The sequence below is a fragment of the Salmo trutta genome, chromosome 38 (genome assembly GCF_901001165.1).
Source record: "Salmo trutta chromosome 38, fSalTru1.1, whole genome shotgun sequence".
In the NCBI taxonomy this organism is placed as follows: domain Eukaryota; kingdom Metazoa; phylum Chordata; class Actinopteri; order Salmoniformes; family Salmonidae; genus Salmo; species Salmo trutta.
Genome location: NC_042994.1, coordinates 26,665,595 through 26,685,787, shown reverse-complemented (window position 1 = coordinate 26,685,787; position 20,193 = coordinate 26,665,595). Strand labels below are relative to the sequence as shown.

The following is a 20,193-nucleotide window of genomic DNA, read 5'->3' as shown; positions in this document are numbered from 1 at the left end:
CTAGTGATGGATATTTAACAGTCTGATGGCCTTGAGATATAAGCTGTTTTTCAGTCTCTCTGTCCCAGCTTTGATGCACCTGTACTGACCTCACCTTCTGGGTGATAGCGGGGTGAACAGGCAGCGCTTCCTGTGACATCGGGTACTTTAGGTGTCCTGGAGGGTTGCACTTTCTTCACCACACTGTCTGGACCATTTCAGATTATCAGTGATGTGTACGCAAAGGAACTTGAAGCTTTTCACCTTCTCCACTGCAGTCCCGTTGATGTGGATGGGGTCAGCGCTTTCGATCAGCTCTTTCATTTTGGTGACGTTGAGGGAGAGATTATTTTCCTGGCACCAATCGCTAGGGCCCTCACCTGTAGGCCGGGGGGTGGGCAATTCCAGTCCTCTGGCGCCTGATTGGTGTCACAGTTTTACCCCATCCCCAGCTAACACACCTGACTCCAATAATCACCTAATCAGGATCTTCAGTTTAGAATACAGTTTGATTAATCAGCTGTGTTTGATAGGGATGGAGAAAAAGTGTTACATCAATCAGGCCCCTGAGGACCGGGGTTGCCCACCCCTGCTGTAGATGTCTCGTCATTGTTGATAATCAGGCCTACTACTGTTGTGTAGTACAGTATTTAAATTCTCTCTTTTAAAAAATCTGCACTAATCCATCAACACACGCTTCTCATTGTACGTTTACATATAATATTACACTTCGATTAAAGAAATGTTTGCCCCCCCAAAAGAAATAATGATCAACTGCGTTACCCACTCCAATCAGCAGATGGCGATGTGCATATTTCAGGCGATACTGCCAGTGTGACGTCTAATGTAGTAGACGGGACACTTCTTCAACAGGAACAACAGATAGTCGGCCACCTCCGTAGCCGAAAACATTAAATGTTTTTAGGCTGTTTTGATGTACATTAGTCACTGTGTTTTAAACATACTTCTGTTTTGTCTACTTGTTGGTCCATTTAATGTATTATTTACGTTGTTTATCAGGTAGCTGGCTTGCCAAATTAGTTTTGCACTAGGCTAATCGCTAATGCTAAGTAGCCAGCTAGCTAAGATCCCCGACCATGAGTTCACTAAGCTACTCCACTCCTGCTAAAGAAGAAGAGGCTGTCACAGTTAAACAAGAAGTAGAGGATGAGGTTGTTACAGTAAAAGAAGAAGAGAAAGAAGTTACAGTGACAGAAGAGAAAGAAGCTTTTGAAGTGAAAGAGGAGGAGGATGTTACTGTTAAACAAGAGGAAGAAGGAGTTTTCGGAGTGAAGGAGGAGGGGGAGATTACTGTCACGTTGAAAGAAGAGGGGGAGGAAGAGGGGCAGATTACTTTCACGTTGAAAGAAGAGGGGGAGGAAGGAGAGGAAGAGGGGCAGATTACTTTCATGTTGAAAGAAGAGGAAGGAGAGGAAGAGGAGACGGGAGATCTGAGTAAAACCAGTAAGTACGGTCTTAAAAACTGGGACACAAACTCTTCAGTCCTTGAAGATTGCTAGGTCACATGTTTGAAAACCAGCTATTGAAATTTAAAAGTGACTAATATTTATATATAAACGTGTAAGTACTTTATGGGAAAACCATAGGTTGAACAATCCTATGGGAAAACCTACCCTGTGAACAATCCTAAATTGGTTTTAGGTTTCTCGGTCACATTGTGAATGAGCTATTGAAATTAAGTGATTTGTTAAACATTTTATTATATAAATAAAAATTATGTGCAACACTGGACAGTTGAAATTAGCTTTCTCAATCATGAGGTGATTCTCATGAAAAGTATCTGTGGACATATTTCTCATTACCGTAACACTTGTTCAAGTTGCTGTAAAAACTCCAATATTTGTTTGTATTAAGTTTTATTCCCCCCATGATGCATCATCTAGTGGAGTAGTCCTTAGATGAGCACAAGTTATTTAAAATGTGTCACTTATATGCGTTCAGAATGAGGGTCTTTTCTCAAACACCCCCTTTATGACACTTAACCTTGTCAATACCAAAATGACAAAAAAGCTCAAATTTGAGAAAAACAACATGGAGACATGAATGGGCTTTAGTGATGTGGTAAACACTTAGATACCCATTACCTTACCAACATGGAGACATGAATGGGCTTTAGTGATGTGGTCAACACTTAGAAAACCATTACATTACCAACATGGAGACATGAATGGGCTTTAGTGATGTGGTAAACACTTAGAGAACCATTACCTTAACAACATGGAGACATGAATGGGCTTTAGTGATGTGGTAAACACTTAGAGAACCATTACCTTAACAACATGGAGACATGAATGGGCTTTAGTGATGTGGTCAACACTTAGAGAACCATTACCTTACCAACATGGAGAGATGAATGGGCTTTAGTGATGTGGTAAACACTTAGATACCCATTACCTTACCAACATGGAGACATGAATGGGCTTTAGTGATGTGGTCAACACTTAGATACCCATTACCTTACCAACATGGAGACATGAATGGGCTTTAGTGATGTGGTCAACACTTAGAGAACCATTACCTTACCAACATGGAGACATGAATGGGCTTTAGTGATGTGGTAAACACTTAGAGAACCATTACCTTAACAACATGGAGACATGAATGGGCTTTAGTGATGTGGTAAACACTTAGAGAACCATTACCTTAACAACATGGAGACATGAATGGGCTTTAGTGATGTGGTCAACACTTAGAGAACCATTACCTTAACAACATGGAGACATGAAAGGGCTTTAGTGATGTGGTAAACACTTAGAGAACCATTACCTTAACAACATGGAGACATGAATGGGCTTTAGTGATGTGGTCAATAGTTTGCTGACTCATAATGTCTGTCTCCTATTACTTCCAGATGAAGCTAAGGGCCTCTCATTACCATATCCCACCTGTTATAACACCTACCTATAGTGTTAGATATACTACCTGTTATAACACCTACCTATAGTGTTGTTAGATATCCCACCTGTTATAACACCTACCTATAGTGTTGTTAGATATCCCACCTGTTATAACGCCTACCTTTAGTGTTGTTAGATATCCCACCTGTTATAACGCCTACCTATAGTGTTGTTAGATATCCCACCTGTTATAACGCCTACCTATAGTGTTGTTAGATATCCCACCTGTTATAACACCTACCTATAGTGTTGTTAGATATCCCACCTGTTATAACGCCTACCTATAGTGTTGTTAGATATCCCACCTGTTATAACGCCTACCTATAGTGTTGTTAGATATCCCACCTGTTATAACGCCTACCTATAGTGTTGTTAGATATCCCACCTGTTATAACGCCTACCTATAGTGTTGTTAGATATCCCACCTGTTTCAACACCTACCTATAGTGTTGTTAGATATCCCAGTTGTTGGTCCATATCCCACATATTTAGATACTTAAAAGGCGTATCATATGCCATATGCCATTTTCCCTTTGAATCCTTTTCAACATAGAAATACATATACAATACCTTAGAACTACACTTATCCACGTCTGATAGAGATCAGTACAGTTTGATGATGTATTGGGTTACTGAATCTCTGATAGAGATCAGTACAGTCTGATGATGTATTGGGTTAATGTCACGGTTGTCGAAAGGAGAAGCCGACCAAAGTGCAGCGTGTGTGTCGTTCCACATTTTATTTTCACTGTGAAACTATACGATACATAAACAATGAACTGAAGTAACAAAACAACAAACCGTGAAGCAGAGGTGAAACATACACTACTCAAAAATAATCTCCCACAAACCCAGGTGGAAAAAAACCCTACTGAAGTATGATCTCCAATTAGAGACAACGAGGACCAGCTGCCTCTAATTGGAGATCATCCCAAACAAAACCAACATAAAAATACAAAACTAGAACATAGAAATACAAAACATAGAAAAACACCCCCTGTCACGCCCTGACCTACTCTACCATAGAAAATAACATCTTACTATGGTCAGGACGTGACAGTACCCCCCCACCAAAGGTGCGGACTCCGACCGCACCTAAACAAAACAACAACAAACTCCCCCCCCCCCCCCCCCAAAAAAAAAAAAAAAAAAAGGGAGGGTAGGGTGGGTAACTACTGTCTATGGCGGCTCTGGTGCAGTACACAACTTTATTATCCCGCGGATCCTCCAACAAAGGAGACGGCTCTGGCTCGGGGCGTAACCCCCGCTCCGCCCGCTGATCCCTCTGCTTCTGTGCCACTGGACCGTGGATCATCGCCGGAGGTTCTGGGCTGCAGGCCGCCGCTGGAGGTTCCGGGCTGCAGGCCGCCGCTGGAGGTTCCGGGACGCTGGAGGTTCCGGGCTGTAAAACTGATCTCCAATTAGAGACAACGAGGACCAGCTGCCTCTAATTGGAGATCATCCCAAACAAAACCAACATAGAAATACAAAACTAGAACATGAACATAGAAATACAAAACATAGAAAAACACCCCCTGTCACGCCCTGACCTACTCTACCATAGAAAATGACATCTTACTATGGTCAGGACGTGACCGTTACTGAATCTCTGATAGAGATCAGTACAGTTTGATGATGTATTGGGTTACTGAATCTCTGATAGAGATCAGTACAGTTTGATGATGTATTGGGTTACTGAATCCATAATGAGCCTTTGGCTGATCAGTGGGCAATAGCCGGCCCCCTACCAAGATGGGCTGGCCCCCCTACTAAGATGGGCTGGCCCCCCTACCGAGATGGGCTGGCCCCCCTACCGAGATGGGCTGGCCCCCCTACCGAGATGGGTTGGCCCCCCTACCGAGATGGGCCGGCCCCCCTACCGAGATGGGCCGGCCCCCCTACCGAGATGGGTCGGCCCCCCTACCAAGATGGGCCAGACCAGCCAGCCCAGCCAGCCTGAGTTCACGCAAACTCACATTCAAAGTCAAACACAGCATCAGCAAAAAGACCTGTAAACATGACATTATCTATTATTATAGTGCTCTGCTCAGCCTAAAGCCAGGAAATTATCTTGACATGATCTATTATTATAGAGCTCTGCTCAGCCTAAAGACAGGACATTATCTATTATTATAGAGCTCTGCTCAGCCTAAAGACATGACATTATCTATTATTATAGAGCTCTGCTCAGCCTGTAACCATGACATTATCTATTATTATAGAGCTCTGCTCAGCCTAAAACATGACATTACCTATTATTATAGAGCTCTGCTCAGCCTACAAACATGACATTGTCTATTATTATAGAGCTCTGCTCAGCCTCTAACCATGACAAAACCATGAAACAAGAATAGATTTAAAGCTCTACTGTTAGTGGTGATAAGTAGCAGTGAAGCAGGGCTCCCTTGTAATAGATTAGATTTGAAGCTCTGCTGTTAGTGGTGATAAGTAGCAGTGAAGCAGGGCTCCCTTGTAATAGATTAGATTTGAAGCTCTACTGTTAGTGGTGATAAGTAGCAGTGAAGCAGTGCTCCCTTGTAATAGATTAGATTTGAAGCTCTGCTGTTAGTGGTGGTAAGTAGCAGTGAAGCAGGGCTCCCTTGTAATAGATTAGATGTGAAGCTCTACTGTTAGTGGTGATAAGTAGCAGTGAAGCAGGGCTCCCTTGTAATAGATCTGTATCTCAATGGGACTCCCCACTAAAATAAAGGTGAAATAAAACAAACTAAATATTTTTCTTTATTATTCTTTTGCACTTGTTGCAAATATCTCAATGCCTGATTGTTTGGAAAAAGTATACTTCAACAATATTGAAGTACTGTATGTCAACACTACTACTCAGACACCAAAAAGTCACAGATTGGCCCATAGGTGGCACTGTAAGAAGCATTCAAAGTAGAAGGTTCAGCCCGCCACCCTGTTTGATGTACAACCTAGAACCTCGGTACAAGTGTTTCTCATCATAGTGAACGTATTTGCCTCATGAACCTATGACCTCCGCCATATCTTCTCATAAACCAAACATCTGATCGACGCCAAACTCAAAGTCCATTAACTCAAATCATGTCTGTCTCTAGTACGTTTGAGTAAAGATAAACAACAAATAAACTAGAGGTCGACCGATTATGCTTTTTCAACGCCGATACCGATTATTGGAGGACCAAAAAAGCCGATTCCGATTAATCAGCCCATTTTTTTAATTTTATAATGACAATTACAACAATACTGAATGAACACTTATTTTAACTTAATATAATACATCAATAAAATCAATTTAGCCTCAAATAAATAATGAAACATGTTCAATTTGGTTTAAATAATGCAAAAACAAAGTGTTGGAGAAGAAAGTAAAAGTGCAATATGTGCCATGTAAAAAAGCTAACGTTTAAGTTCCTTGCTCAGAACATGAGAACATATGAAAGCTGGTGGTTCCTTTTAACATGAGTCTTCAATATTCCCAGGTAAGATGTTTTAGGTTGTAGTTATTATAGGAATTATAGGACTATTTCTCTTTTCGATTTGTATTTCATATACCTTTGACTATTGGATGTTCTTATAGGCACTTTAGTATTGCCAGTGTAACAGTATAGCTTCCGTCCCTCTCCTCGCTCCTACCTGGGCTCAAACCAGGAACACATCGACAACAGCCACCCTCGAAGCAGCGTTACCCATGTAGAGCAAGGGAAACAACTACCCCAAGTCTCAGAGCGAGTGACGTTTGAAACGCTATTAGCGCGCACCCGGCTAACTAGCTAGCCATTTCACATCGGTTACACCAGCGTCATCTTGGGAGTTGACAGGCTTGAAGTCATAAACAGCGCAATGCATTGCGAAGGGCTGTTCGAATTAATGCTTACGAGCCTGCTGCTGCCTACCATCGCTCAGTCAGACTGCTATATCAAATCATAGACTTAATTATAACATAATAACACACAGAAACACGAGCCTTAGGGCATTAATATGGTTGAATCCGGAAACTATCATCTCGAAAACAAAACGTTATTCCTGTTACATTGCACAACCTTCAATATTATGTCATAATTACGTAAAATTCTGGCAAATTAGTTCGCAACGAGCCAGGCGGCCCAAACTGTTGCATATACCCTGACTGCGTGCAATGAACGCAAAATGACACAATTTTACCTGGTTAATATTGCCTGCTAACCTGGATTTCTTTTAGCTAAATATGCAGGTTTAAAAATATATACTTCTGTGTATTGATTTTAAGAAAGGCATTGATGTTTATGGTTAGGTATAGTCGTGCAACGATTGTGCTTTTTTCGCAAATGCGCTTTTGTAAAATCATCCCCCGTTTGGCGAAGTCGGCTGTCTTTGTTAGGAAGAAATAGTCTTCACAGTTCGCAACGAGCCAGGCGGCCCAAACTGCTGCATATACCCTGACTCTGTTTGCAAGAGAAGTGACACATTTTCCCTAGTTAAAATAAATTCATGTTAGCAGGCAATATTAACTAAATATGCAGGTTTAAAAATATATACTTGTGTATTGATTTTAAGAAAGACATTGATGTTTATAGTTGGAGCAACGTGTACCTAAGCGATTATATGCAACGCAGGACAGGCTAGATAAACTAGTAATATCATCAACCATGTGTAGTTAACAAGTGATCATGATTGATTGATTGTTTTTTATAAGATAAGTTTAATGCTAGCTAGCAACTTACCTTGGCTTCTTACTGCATTCGCGTAACAGGCAGGCTCCTCGTGGAGTGCAATGTAAAGCAGGTGGTTAGAGCGTTGGACTAGTTAACCGTAAGGTTGCAAGATTGAATCCCTGAGCTGACAAGGTAAAAATCTGTCGTTCTGCCCCTGAACAAGGCAGATAACCCACCGTTCCTAGGCCGTCATTGAAAATAAGAATGTGTTGTTAACTGACTTGCCTAGTTAAATGAAGGTCTAAAAAAAATAAAAAATAAAAAAAATCAGCCAAATCGGGGGCGTCCAAAAATACCGATTTCCGATTGTTATGAAAACTTGAAATCGGCCCTAATTAATCGGCCATTCCGATTAATCGGTTGGCCTCTAAAATAAACAATATCTCTAAAGATTAAATAAAATGTCATCTTTGTTAAAAATAATTGTCTTCAATTAAACTGTAATAACTCCACTTCTCTCTATCAACTTGAAAACTTGAAGTGTTTTGATTGTTACATGTCCACAAGGGAGGATGTATAATACTTCCATGCTGCTGTCTCTTTCAGCCTGGACCTCGCTTTGTTCACGGGGGGCTTTGTCATTCTGAAACAAGGAAAGAGCCTTCATCAAACTGTTGCCACGAAGTTGGAAGCACAGAATTGTCAAGAATGATATTGTATGTTGTAGCGTCTAAGGCACTGCATCACAGTCACTACAGACCCAGGTTCGATCCCAGGCTGTGTCGCAGCCGGCCACGACAGGGGTACCCATGAGGCGGCGCACAATTGGCCCAGCGTCGTCCGGGTTAGGGGAGGGTTTAGCCAGCCGGGTTGTTCTTGTCCCATCGCGCTCTAGCGACTCCTTGTGGCGGGCAGGGCACATGCACGCTGATGCCATCGCCAGTTGTGCGGCGTTTCCTCTGACACATTGGTGTGGCTGGCTTCTGGATTAAGCGAGCAGTGTGTCAAGAAGCAGTGTGGCTTGGCAGGGTCATGTTTTCGGAGGACGCATGACTCTCGACCTTCGCCTCTCCTGAGTCCGTACGGGAGTTGCAGCGATGGGACAAGACTGTAACTACCAATTGGAAAATCACTAAATACGGGAGAAAAAGGGGGTAAAAAAATGTATAAATACAATTTCCCTTCAAGGGGCCCGAACCATGAAAAACAGACCATTATGCCTTCTTCATCAAACCTTACAGTTGGCACTATGCTTTGGGGCAGGTAGCGTTGCCTGGCATCTGCCAAACCCAGATGTGTCCGTTGGACTGCCAGATGGTGAAGCGTGGTTCATCCCTCCAGAGAACGCATTTCCACTGCTCCAGAATCCAATGGTGGCGAGCTTTACACCACTCCAGCCGACGGCATTGCGCATGTTGATTTTAGGCTTGTCTGCGGCTGCTCGGCCATGAAAACCCATTTCATGAAGCTTCCGACTAACAGTTCTTGTGCTGATGTTGCTTTCAGAGGCAGAAATTTGACGAACTGACTTGTTGGAAAGTTGGCATCCTATGACGGTTCCACGTTGAAAGTCACTGAGCTCTTCAGTAAAGCCATTCTACTGCCAATGTTTGTCTATGGAGAATGCATGGCTGTGTGCTCGATTTTATACACCTGTCAGCAATGGGTGTGGCTAAAAAAGCTGAATCCACTCATTTGAATGGGTGTCCACATACAATGTATATTTATTATTATGATGAACACAAGTGTTTTTTAAATATTGGCAATATTCTGAAAACCTGATCTCATAAGTAGTACTATATAGTCAATATCAGCATACACGTGTAATAGTAGATATTACTATATAGTACACGTGTAATAGTAGATAGTACTATATAGCACACGTGTAATAGTAGGCATTAATATATAGTACACGCGTAATAGTAGGTTTTACTATATAGTACATGCGTAATAGTAGGTATTACTATATAGTACACGTGTAATAGAAGGTATTACTATATAGTACATGTGTAATAGAAGGTATTACTATATAGTACATGTGTAATAGTAGGTATTACTGTGTAGCACGATCCCATTTTAAAGTAAATAGATGTAGTCAATATAAGCATAGAATATGTTAAAATTAAATAAACTACATTTCCCAAGAGCCCTCCCCAGGTTTCAGCTGATATAAACCTTCCCCTCCCACCAAAAAAGGAATACTAGTGATTTATATTGTACTTTACAACAATCTCTTTCTCATAGACTCCAACTGTTCTGCATCCAGCTGCAGGGCTGTGACATGACAAGAACAAATGGCCCATCCACAGTTCTCCCTCTATTCTAATAGACCATCCACAGGGCTCCCGGTATTCTAATGGCCCATCCACAGGGCTCCCGGTATTCTAATGGCCCATCCACAGGGCTCCCTGTATTCTAATGGCCCATCCACAGGGCTCCCGGTATTCTAATGGCCCATCCACAGGGCGCCTCGTATTCTAATGGCCCATCTACAGGGCTCCCTGTATTCTAATGGCCCATCCACAGGGCTCCTCGTATTCTAATGGCCCATCCACAGGGCTCCTCGTATTCTAATGGCCCATCCACAGGGCTCCTCGTATTCTAATGGCCCATCCACAGGGCTCCCTCTATTCTAATGGCCCATCCACAGGGCTCCTCGTATTCTAATGGCCCATCCACAGGGCTCCTCGTATTCTAATGGCCCATCCACAGGGCTCCCTCTATTCTAATGGCCCATCCACAGGGCTCCCTCTATTCTAATGGCCCATCCACAGGGCTCCCTCTATTCTAATGGGCCCGTCCACAGGGCTCCCTCTATTCTAATGGCCCATCCACAGGGCTCCCTCTATTCTAATGGCCCGTCCACAGGGCTCCCTCTGTTCTAATGGCCCCGTCCACAGGGCTCCCTGTATTCTAATGGCCCATCCACAGGGCTCCCTCTGTTCTAATTGCCCATCCACAGGGATCCCTCTATTCTAATGGCCCGTCCACAGGGCTCCCTGTATTCTAATGGCCCATCCACAGGGCTCCCTGTATTCTAATGGCCCATCCACAGGGCTCCCTCTATTCTAATGGCCCGTCCACAGGGCTCCCTCTATTCTAATGGCCCGTCCACAGGACTCCCTCTATTCTAATGGCCCGTCCACAGGGCTCCCTGTATTCTAATGGCCCGTCCACAGGGCTCCCTCTATTCTAATGGCCCATCCACAGGGCTCCCTCTGTTCTAATGGCCCATCCACAGGGCTCCCTCTATTCTAATGGCCCATCCACAGGGCTCCCTGTATTCTAATGGCCCGTCCACAGGGCTCCCTGTATTCTAATGGCCCGTCCACAGGGCTCCCTCTGTTCTAATGGGCCCGTCCACAGGGCTCCCTCTATTCTAATGGCCCGTCCACAGGGCTCCCTCTATTCTAATGGCCCGTCCACAGGGCTCCCTCTATTCTAATGGCCCATCCACAGGGCTCCTCGTATTCTAATGGCCCATCCACAGGGCTCCCTCTATTCTAATGGCCCATCCACAGGGCTCCCTCTATTCTAATGGCCCGTCCACAGGGCTCCCTCTATTCTAATGGCCCGTCCACAGGGCTCCCTGTATTCTAATGGCCCATCCACAGGGCTCCCTCTATTCTAATGGCCCGTCCACAGGGCTCCCTCTGTTCTAATGGCCCCGTCCACAGGGCTCCCTCTGTTCTAATGGCCCCGTCCACAGGGCTCCCTCTGTTCTAATGGCCCCGTCCACATGGCTCCCTGTATTCTAATGGCCCGTCCACAGGGCTCCCTGTATTCTAATGGCCCGTCCACAGGGCTCCCTGTATTCTAATGGCCCGTCCACAGGGCTCCCTCTATTCTAATGGCCCGTCCACAGGGCTCCCTCTATTCTAATGGCCCGTCCACAGGGCTCCCTCTATTCTAATGGCCCGTCCACAGGGCTCCCTCTATTCTAATGGCCCGTCCACAGGGCTCCCTCTGTTCTAATGGCCCGTCCACAGGGCTCCCTCTATTCTAATGGCCCATCCACAGGGCTCCCTCTGTTCTAATGGCCCGTCCACAGGGCTCCCTCTGTTCTAATGGCCCATCCACAGGGCTCTCTCTATTCTAATGGCCCATCCACAGGGCTCCCTCTATTCTAATGGCCCATCCACAGTGCTCCCTGTATTCTAATGGCCCGTCCACAGGGCTCCCTCTATTCTAATGGCCCATCCACAGGGCTCCCTCTGTTCTAATGGCCCGTCCACAGGGCTCCCTCTGTTCTAATGGCCCATCCACAGGGCTCCCTCTATTCTAATGGCCCATCCACAGGGCTCCCTGTATTCTAATGGCCCATCCACAGGGCTCCCTGTATTCTAATGGCCCGTCCACAGGGCTCCCTCTATTCTAATGGCCCATCCACAGGGCTCCCTCTGTTCTAATGGCCCGTCCACAGGGCTCCCTCTGTTCTAATGGCCCGTCCACAGGGCTCCCTCTATTCTAATGGCCCATCCACAGGGCTCCCTGTATTCTAATTGCCCATCCACAGGGCTCCCTCTGTTCTAATGGCCCATCCACAGGGCTCCCTCTATTCTAATGGCCCATCCACAGGGCTCCCTCTGTTCTAATGGCCCGTCCACAGGGCTCCCTCTATTCTAATGGCCCATCCACAGGGCTCCCTGTATTCTAATGGCCCATCCACAGGGCTCCCTCTGTTCTAATGGCCCGTCCACAGGGCTCCCTCTGTTCTAATGGCCCATCCACAGGGCTCCCTCTATTCTAATGGCCCATCCACAGGGCTCCCTCTATTCTAATGGCCCATCCACAGGGCTCCCTGTATTCTAATGGCCCGTCCACAGGGCTCCCTCTATTCTAATGGCCCATCCACAGGGCTCCCTCTGTTCTAATGGCCCGTCCACAGGGCTCCCTCTGTTCTAATGGCCCATCCACAGGGCTCCCTCTATTCTAATGGCCCATCCACAGGGCTCCCTGTATTCTAATGGCCCATCCACAGGGCTCCCTCTATTCTAATGGCCCGTCCACAGGGCTCCCTCTGTTCTAATGGCACATCCACAGGGCTCCCTCTGTTCTAATGGCCCCGTCCACAGGGCTCCCTCTGTTCTAATGGCCCCGTCCACAGGGCTCCCTCTGTTCTAATGGCCCGTCCACAGGGCTCCCTGTATTCTAATGGCCCGTCCACAGGGCTCCCTGTATTCTAATGGCCCGTCCACAGGGCTCCCTCTATTCTAATGGCCCGTCCACAGGGCTCCCTCTATTCTAATGGCCCGTCCACAGGGCTCCCTCTATTCTAATGGCCCGTCCACAGGGCTCCCTCTGTTCTAATGGCCCGTCCACAGGGCTCCCTCTATTCTAATGGCCCATCCACAGGGCTCCCTCTGTTCTAATGGCCCATCCACAGGGCTCCCTCTATTCTAATGGCCCATCCACAGGGCTCCCTGTATTCTAATGGCCCATCCACAGGGCTCCCTCTATTCTAATGGCCCGTCCACAGGGCTCCCTCTGTTCTAATGGCACATCCACAGGGCTCCCTCTGTTCTAATGGCCCCGTCCACAGGGCTCCCTCTGTTCTAATGGCCCCGTCCACAGGGCTCCCTCTGTTCTAATGGCCCGTCCACAGGGCTCCCTGTATTCTAATGGCCCGTCCACAGGGCTCCCTGTATTCTAATGGCCCGTCCACAGGGCTCCCTCTATTCTAATGGCCCGTCCACAGGGCTCCCTCTATTCTAATGGCCCGTCCACAGGGCTCCCTCTATTCTAATGGCCCGTCCACAGGGCTCCCTCTGTTCTAATGGCCCGTCCACAGGGCTCCCTCTATTCTAATGGCCCATCCACAGGGCTCCCTCTGTTCTAATGGCCCGTCCACAGGGCTCCCTCTGTTCTAATGGCCCATCCACAGGGCTCCCTCTATTCTAATGGCCCATCCACAGGGCTCCCTCTATTCTAATGGCCCATCCACAGGGCTCCCTCTGTTCTAATGGCCCGTCCACAGGGCTCCCTGTATTCTAATGGCCCCGTCCACAGGGCTCCCTCTATTCTAATGGCCCATCCACAGGGCTCCCTCTGTTCTAATGGCCCGTCCACAGGGCTCCCTCTGTTCTAATGGCCCATCCACAGGGCTCCCTCTATTCTAATGGCCCATCCACAGGGCTCCCTGTATTCTAATTGCCCATCCACAGGGCTCCCTCTGTTCTAATGGCCCATCCACAGGGCTCCCTCTATTCTAATGGCCCATCCACAGGGCTCCCTCTGTTCTAATGGCCCATCCACAGGGCTCCCTCTGTTCTAATGGCCCATCCACAGGGCTCCCTCTGTTCTAATGGCCCATCCACAGGGCTCCCTCTATTCTAATGGCCCATCCACAGGGCTCCCTCTGTTCTAATGGCCCATCCACAGGGCTCCCTCTATTCTAATGGGCCCATCCACAGGGCTCCCTCTATTCTAATGGCCCGTCCACAGGGCTCCCTCTGTTCTAATGGCCCGTCCACAGGGCTCCCTGTATTCTAATGGCCCATCCACAGGGCTCCCTCTGTTCTAATGGCCCGTCCACAGGGCTCCCTCTATTCTAATGGCCCATCCACAGGGCTCCCTCTGTTCTAATGGCCCGTCCACAGGGCTCCCTCTATTCTAATGGCCCGTCCACAGGGCTCCCTCTGTTCTAATGGCCCGTCCACAGGGCTCCCTCTATTCTAATGGCCCCTCCACAGGGCTCCCTCTGTTCTAATGGCCCATCCACAGGGCTCCCTCTGTTCTAATGGCCCATCCACAGGGCTCCCTCTGTTCTAATGGCCCATCCACAGGGCTCCCTCTATTCTAATGGGCCCATCCACAGGGCTCCCTCTATTCTAATGGCCCGTCCACAGGGCTCCCTCTGTTCTAATGGCCCGTCCACAGGGCTCCCTGTATTCTAATGGCCCATCCACAGGGCTCCCTCTGTTCTAATGGCCCGTCCACAGGGCTCCCTCTATTCTAATGGCCCATCCACAGGGCTCCCTCTGTTCTAATGGCCCGTCCACAGGGCTCCCTCTATTCTAATGGCCCGTCCACAGGGCTCCCTCTGTTCTAATGGCCCGTCCACAGGGCTCCCTCTATTCTAATGGCCCATCCACAGGGCTCCCTCTGTTCTAATGGCCCATCCACAGGGCTCCCTCTGTTCTAATGGCCCATCCACAGGGCTCCCTCTATTCTAATGGCCCATCCACAGGGCTCCCTCTATTCTAATGGCCCATCCACAGGGCTCCCTCTATTCTAATGGCCCATCCACAGGGCTCCCTCTATTCTAATGGCCCATCCACAGGGCTCCCTCTGTTCTAATGGCCCGTCCACAGGGCTCCCTCTATTCTAATGGCCCGTCCACAGGGCTCCCTCTGTTCTAATGGCACATAATCTAAATATCAAATCTATTCTACTGGACTAGAAAAGGAGGATAATGGACAAAATGAAACCAATTATGGTGAAATACAAATAAATACATGTAAAACCTAATAATGTTTGTCCAGTCGCTGTTTGATAGGGACATAGTATAAACTATTCAACAGATCATGATTTGGTCATTACTGTTCAGCTCCCAAGGGATATTCTGTTAGTGAGTGTAGGCGGGTCAAAAGAAAATAACAATTACTGAAACCGGCCCACAGACAGACAGGGGTTGGATAAAAATAAGAATTCAGGAGTGAAGGAAGGAAAGAGAGGAAGCTCCTCTCTCTGTAGGGTTTACAGACGCTCCCCACAGACACAGGGGTTGGATATAAATAAGAATTCAGGATTGAATGAAGCAGCCATTTGCTATCACATATGAAAATAAATTGTCTTTTGGAGTGAAATAATGTCTTGCTTGGTTCTGTTTATATGCGTATAGATTTGTCAATATGAGAACGGACAAGGCACAGTCAGAAAGATGGCGTTACGCCAAGCAATGTAACCGAGGGTGGGAGAAAAAAATTTGTAGTCACTCCACAATACTAACCTAAATGACAGAGTGAAAGGGAAGCCTGTAAAGAATCAAAATATTCCAAAACATGCATCCTGTTTGCAATAAGGAACTAAAGTAAAGAAAGAAGTTAACTTTATGTTTGGGGCAAATCCAACACAACACATCAATGAGTACCACTCTTCATATGTTCAAGGTGGTGGCTGCATCATGTTATGGGTATGCTTGTCACCTGCAAGGACTAAGTATAAAAAGAAACAGAATAGCTCTAAGTACAGGCAAAATCCTGGAGGAAAACTGGGAAACAAATTCACCTTTCAGCAGGACAATAACCCAATACACAAGGCCAGATATACAGTGCATTCGTAAAGTATTCAGACTCCTTGACTTTTTCAAAATGTTGTTTTATGTTACTGCCTTATTCTAACATTGATTCAATAGTTTTTAACTTGATCTTAACCACTAGGCTACCTATCACCCATTAAACCACATAGGAAGATAGTTTTATCACATGGAGGTTTCATTCAGGTCTCTGTTTAGTATTTAACTAAATACTTTGTCTTTAGCAGGAGAGCGACCAGACTCTCACTCTGACAGCGGGGAGAGTCATTCAGGGGAACACGACCCAGAGACGTCCAAACCAGCGAGACGACACCACTGCTCCCAGTGTGGAAAAAGTTTTAACCGATCACAACACCTAAAATTACATGAGAGAACACACACAGGAGAAAAGCCTTACCACTGTTTCCAGTGTGGAAAGAGTTTTAGTCAGTTAGGGAGCCTGAAAGGTCATAAGAGAACACACACAGGAGAAAAGCCTTACCACTGTTCCCAGTGTGGAAAGAGTTTTAGTCAGTTAGGGAGCCTGAAAAGTCATAAGCGAATACACTCTGGAGAGAAGCCTTACCACTGCTCCAAATGTGGAAAGACATTTACATGGTTAGTGGGCCTGAAAATGCACGAGAGGACACACACAGGAGAGAGGCCTTACCACTGTTCCCACTGTGGAAAGAGTTTTAGGTTGTTAGGGATTCTGAAACTGCATGAAAAAGCACACACACAAGAGAAGTCTTACCCCTGTTCCCATTGTGGAAAGAGTTTTAGGTGGTTAGGGACCCTGAAAACGCATGAGCGAATACACACACAAAAAAAGGAAAAGCTCTACCAATGTTCTCTGTGTGGAATGAGTTTTTCCCAGTTAGAAGCCTTGAATAGGCATGACAGGACACACACACGTGAGGATAAGCCCTACCACTGCTCCCAGTGTGGAAAGAGATTTAACTGGTTAAGGCAGCTGAATAAGCATGAAAGAATACATACACAGGAGGAGAAGACATACCACTGCTCTCATTGTGGAAAGACATTTTCCGAGTCAGAGGACCTGAAATCACATGAGAGAATAGAGAGGCTGTGTTCTGACTTGTGTTTTTGACTGATAATTTGTGTTTTTGTTTCATCCTCATGAAATCAAATTGTATATATATGAAACCAGAATAAGGTTCCTGTTGTTGTTTCATTTAGAGACATGATCATGTCTAATATCAGATGTCTATTGGGTTTTGTTGATCTTTGATTGATTGGATACAAGTATAAACCCTCTGTTGTTCATCATATGCTTTTCATATTGCAAATGTACATAATTATGTAAGTAAGTAGCTGTCACATAGAGTAGGCCAGAAGGCTAAACTGGAAAACCTAACCTCTATCAAAATAAAAAAAAGATGGCAGAGATGCAAAAGTTCTTCTGTGCTTATTTACATAGTGATTCCGGAAGAAAAGTAACAGTACTGCCATTAAAAGTATACCTGATGGGGACAGCATAAAACAATGCTGCCCCATCCACAGCGCAATCCAAAATGCCTCTTCAATGAACTGAAAGAGAGGCTCCTTTTGTAGGGGTAGCCCCTCCCATCAGAAGAATTAACACTAATTAAGTAAGCAATTACCTATTCAAACCTACATTTTCCATTCAACCAAACACACTAAAGTTTATACATTGCAACACATTTATTATGAAACAATATCCCAATATAACATTCACAAAATCATAACACTACTGACATGGTGTATTTTAATATGCCCATTTACATTAATGAGCCATTCGGGACAGGCACTACAAAGTCAGCCCGATTCCCTTAGCACGGGTCCTTATCCAGCATTACAGGAAGCTACAGAGATGGAGAGAGGAACAGAACAGAACAAACAACGTGCTCATCCCTAACATCGATTTGTATAATAAACGTTGCTTCAATTAAACATGAATGCTTATCTGTATACTCTTTATACCATAACCGGTTACCGACGGGAGGTAAGTGTGAAATGTATGTACTAAGATAGAGACGTTAACTGGTGTGTCGACCCACATTATTAATGTAGCTGATAACGGAGCAGGGAGGCGCGCTGTGTGTGTGTGTGTGTGTGTGTGTGTGTGTGTGTGTGTGTGTGTGTGTGTGTGTGTGTGTGTGTGTGTGTGTGTGTGTGTGTGTGTGTGTGTGAGTGTGTGTGTGTGTTAGTGTACCAAATGCTGCCAGTGACGGACTTCTCCGTCACAGTAGCCTTGCACAAGCCTTTGTATTTATTATGGATCCCCACTACTCTTCCTGGGGTCCAGCAAAATTAAGGCAGTTATATATGTTTAAAACATTACAATACATTCATAACAGATTTCATAACATTAAGTGTGTGCCCTCAGGCCCCTACTCCACTACCACATATCTATAACACAAAATCCATGTGTACGTGTGTATAGTGTATGTTATTGTGTGTTTGTATGCATGTGTCTATGTTTGTGTTGCTTCACAGTCCCTGCTGTTTCATAAGGTGTTTTTTTTATCTGTTTTTTAATCTAATTTTACTGACTGCATCAGTTACCTGATGTGGAATGGAGTTCCATGTAGTCATGGCTCTATGTAGTACTGTGCACCTCCCATAGTCTGTTCTGGACTTGGGGACTGTGAAGAGACCTCTGGTGTCATGTCTTGTGCATTGGTGTTTAGTCACCTCAACCTGCTCAATTTCAACATTATTCATTACAAGGTTTAGTTGAGGTTTATGGATTAGTGAATGATTTGTCCCAAATAAAATGCTTTTAGTTTTTGAAATATTTAGGACTGTCACGTCCTGACCAGCAGAGGGAGTAATTGTATTAGTTGGTCAGGACGTGACAGAGGGTTTGTGAGTTGTATGTATTTCTACGTTCTGTCTAGTTTAATTTTTCTATGTTTAGGTTTGGGTGTTGGACTCTCAATTGGAGGCAGGTGTTTCTAGTTGCCTCTGATTGAGAGTCCTATATATAGGTGTGTTTGGTTTGGGTTTTTGTGGGTAGTTGTATTTGCACTGCTGTTTGTTTAGCCTGCAAATCTGTTAGCTGTCGTTCTGTTTCTTGTTTTTTCCCGTTACTCACTTTAAATAATAATATTAAAGTATGAGTATTCAGGTACCCGCTGCGCCTTGGTCTCATCTCTTCGACAGCCGTTACAAGGACTAACTTGTTCTTTGCCACCCATTCTGAAACTAACTGCAGCTCTTTAAGTGTTGCTGTAGTAGCTGACATGTATAGTGTTGAGTCATCCGCATACATAGACACTGACTTTACTCAAAGCCATAAAAATGTTTTTCCAGCAACAGACTATGATCGATAATGTCAAAATCCGTACTGAAGTCTAACAAAACAGCCCCCCTGTCACAGTATCCACAGAAGGTGGCGCCCCTCCCAGGTCGGGCGGCGCTCGGCGGTCGTCGTCGCCGGCCTACTAGCTGCCACCGATCCATGTTTCTGTGATGTTTGGTTTTGTCTGTCTAGGTCTGCACCTGTTCCTTGTTTGTAATTAGTGTGGGGGTATTTAGTTTGTCCTTTTTGTTCAGGGTTTCGTGCGGGATTGTTCTGTGTCTTTACGAAGGGCTGTTCGTATTTACGCTGCCTGTTAGTTCAGCGTTTTGGTGGAGCTGTCTATTTATTATTGCCGGGTTGCGCCCCCTTCACTTTATTGTTTTGGAGCTGTGCTCCTGACGGGTGTTTAGGCGCACCCGGTATTGCGGCTGCCCATTTTTCCATACGGTGTGAATAAACATCTGTGTTTTGGACCTCCGTCTCCTGCCCTTGACTCTGACCCTTCCTGCTACACTGATAGCCATGACACCACCCCAATCTTTTTATCATCAATTTCTCTCAGCCAATCATCAGTCATTTGTGTAAATGCTGTGCTTGTTGAATGTCCTTCCCTATAAACATGCAGAAAGTCTGTTGTCTATTTGTTTACTGTAAAATAGCATTGTATCTGGTCAAACAACAATTTTTTCCAAAATTTTACTAAGGGTTGGTAACAGGCTGATTGGTTGGCTATTTCAGGGGGCTTTAATATTCTTAGGTAGGGTAATAACGTTTGCTTCCCTCCAGGCCTCAGAGAACACACTTTCTAGTAGGCTTAAATTGAAGACAAGACAAATAGGAGTGGCAATATCGTCCGCTATTATCCTCAGTAATGCCCTGGCTTGTCTGACCCAGAACGGCTCATAGGAGCAGAAGCCTATCTCCTGTTTCTGTAGTGTGAGGCAGCTGGATGTACAAGTACTTCCCCTGGACAGGATGCGAGTCTATAAACTTATTATATAGATTAATCAAATTTATCCTTTGAGTCTTACCTTAACCTCTTTCTAGGGAGTTTTTCCTAGCCACCGTGCTAGGAACATCTGCGTTGCTTGCTGTTTGGGGATTTAGGCTGGGATTCTGTATAACACTTTGTGACATCGGCTGACGTAAAAAGGGCTT

At 45.5% G+C, this 20,193-nt stretch overlaps 1 protein-coding gene across 1 annotated transcript; it reads left to right on the top strand.

The window, feature by feature from the left end:
* Nucleotides 1-1,369: 1,369 nt before the first annotated feature.
* On the top strand, nt 1,370-17,163 carry LOC115178227 (zinc finger protein 239). Its single transcript, XM_029739325.1, has 2 exons — nt 1,370-1,443; nt 15,995-17,163. Exons 1-2 carry the CDS (start codon nt 1,389-1,391, stop codon nt 16,855-16,857), a joined length of 918 nt encoding a protein of 305 aa, XP_029595185.1. The 5' UTR covers nt 1,370-1,388; the 3' UTR covers nt 16,858-17,163.
* The last annotated feature ends 3,030 nt before the right edge of the window (nt 17,164-20,193 follow it).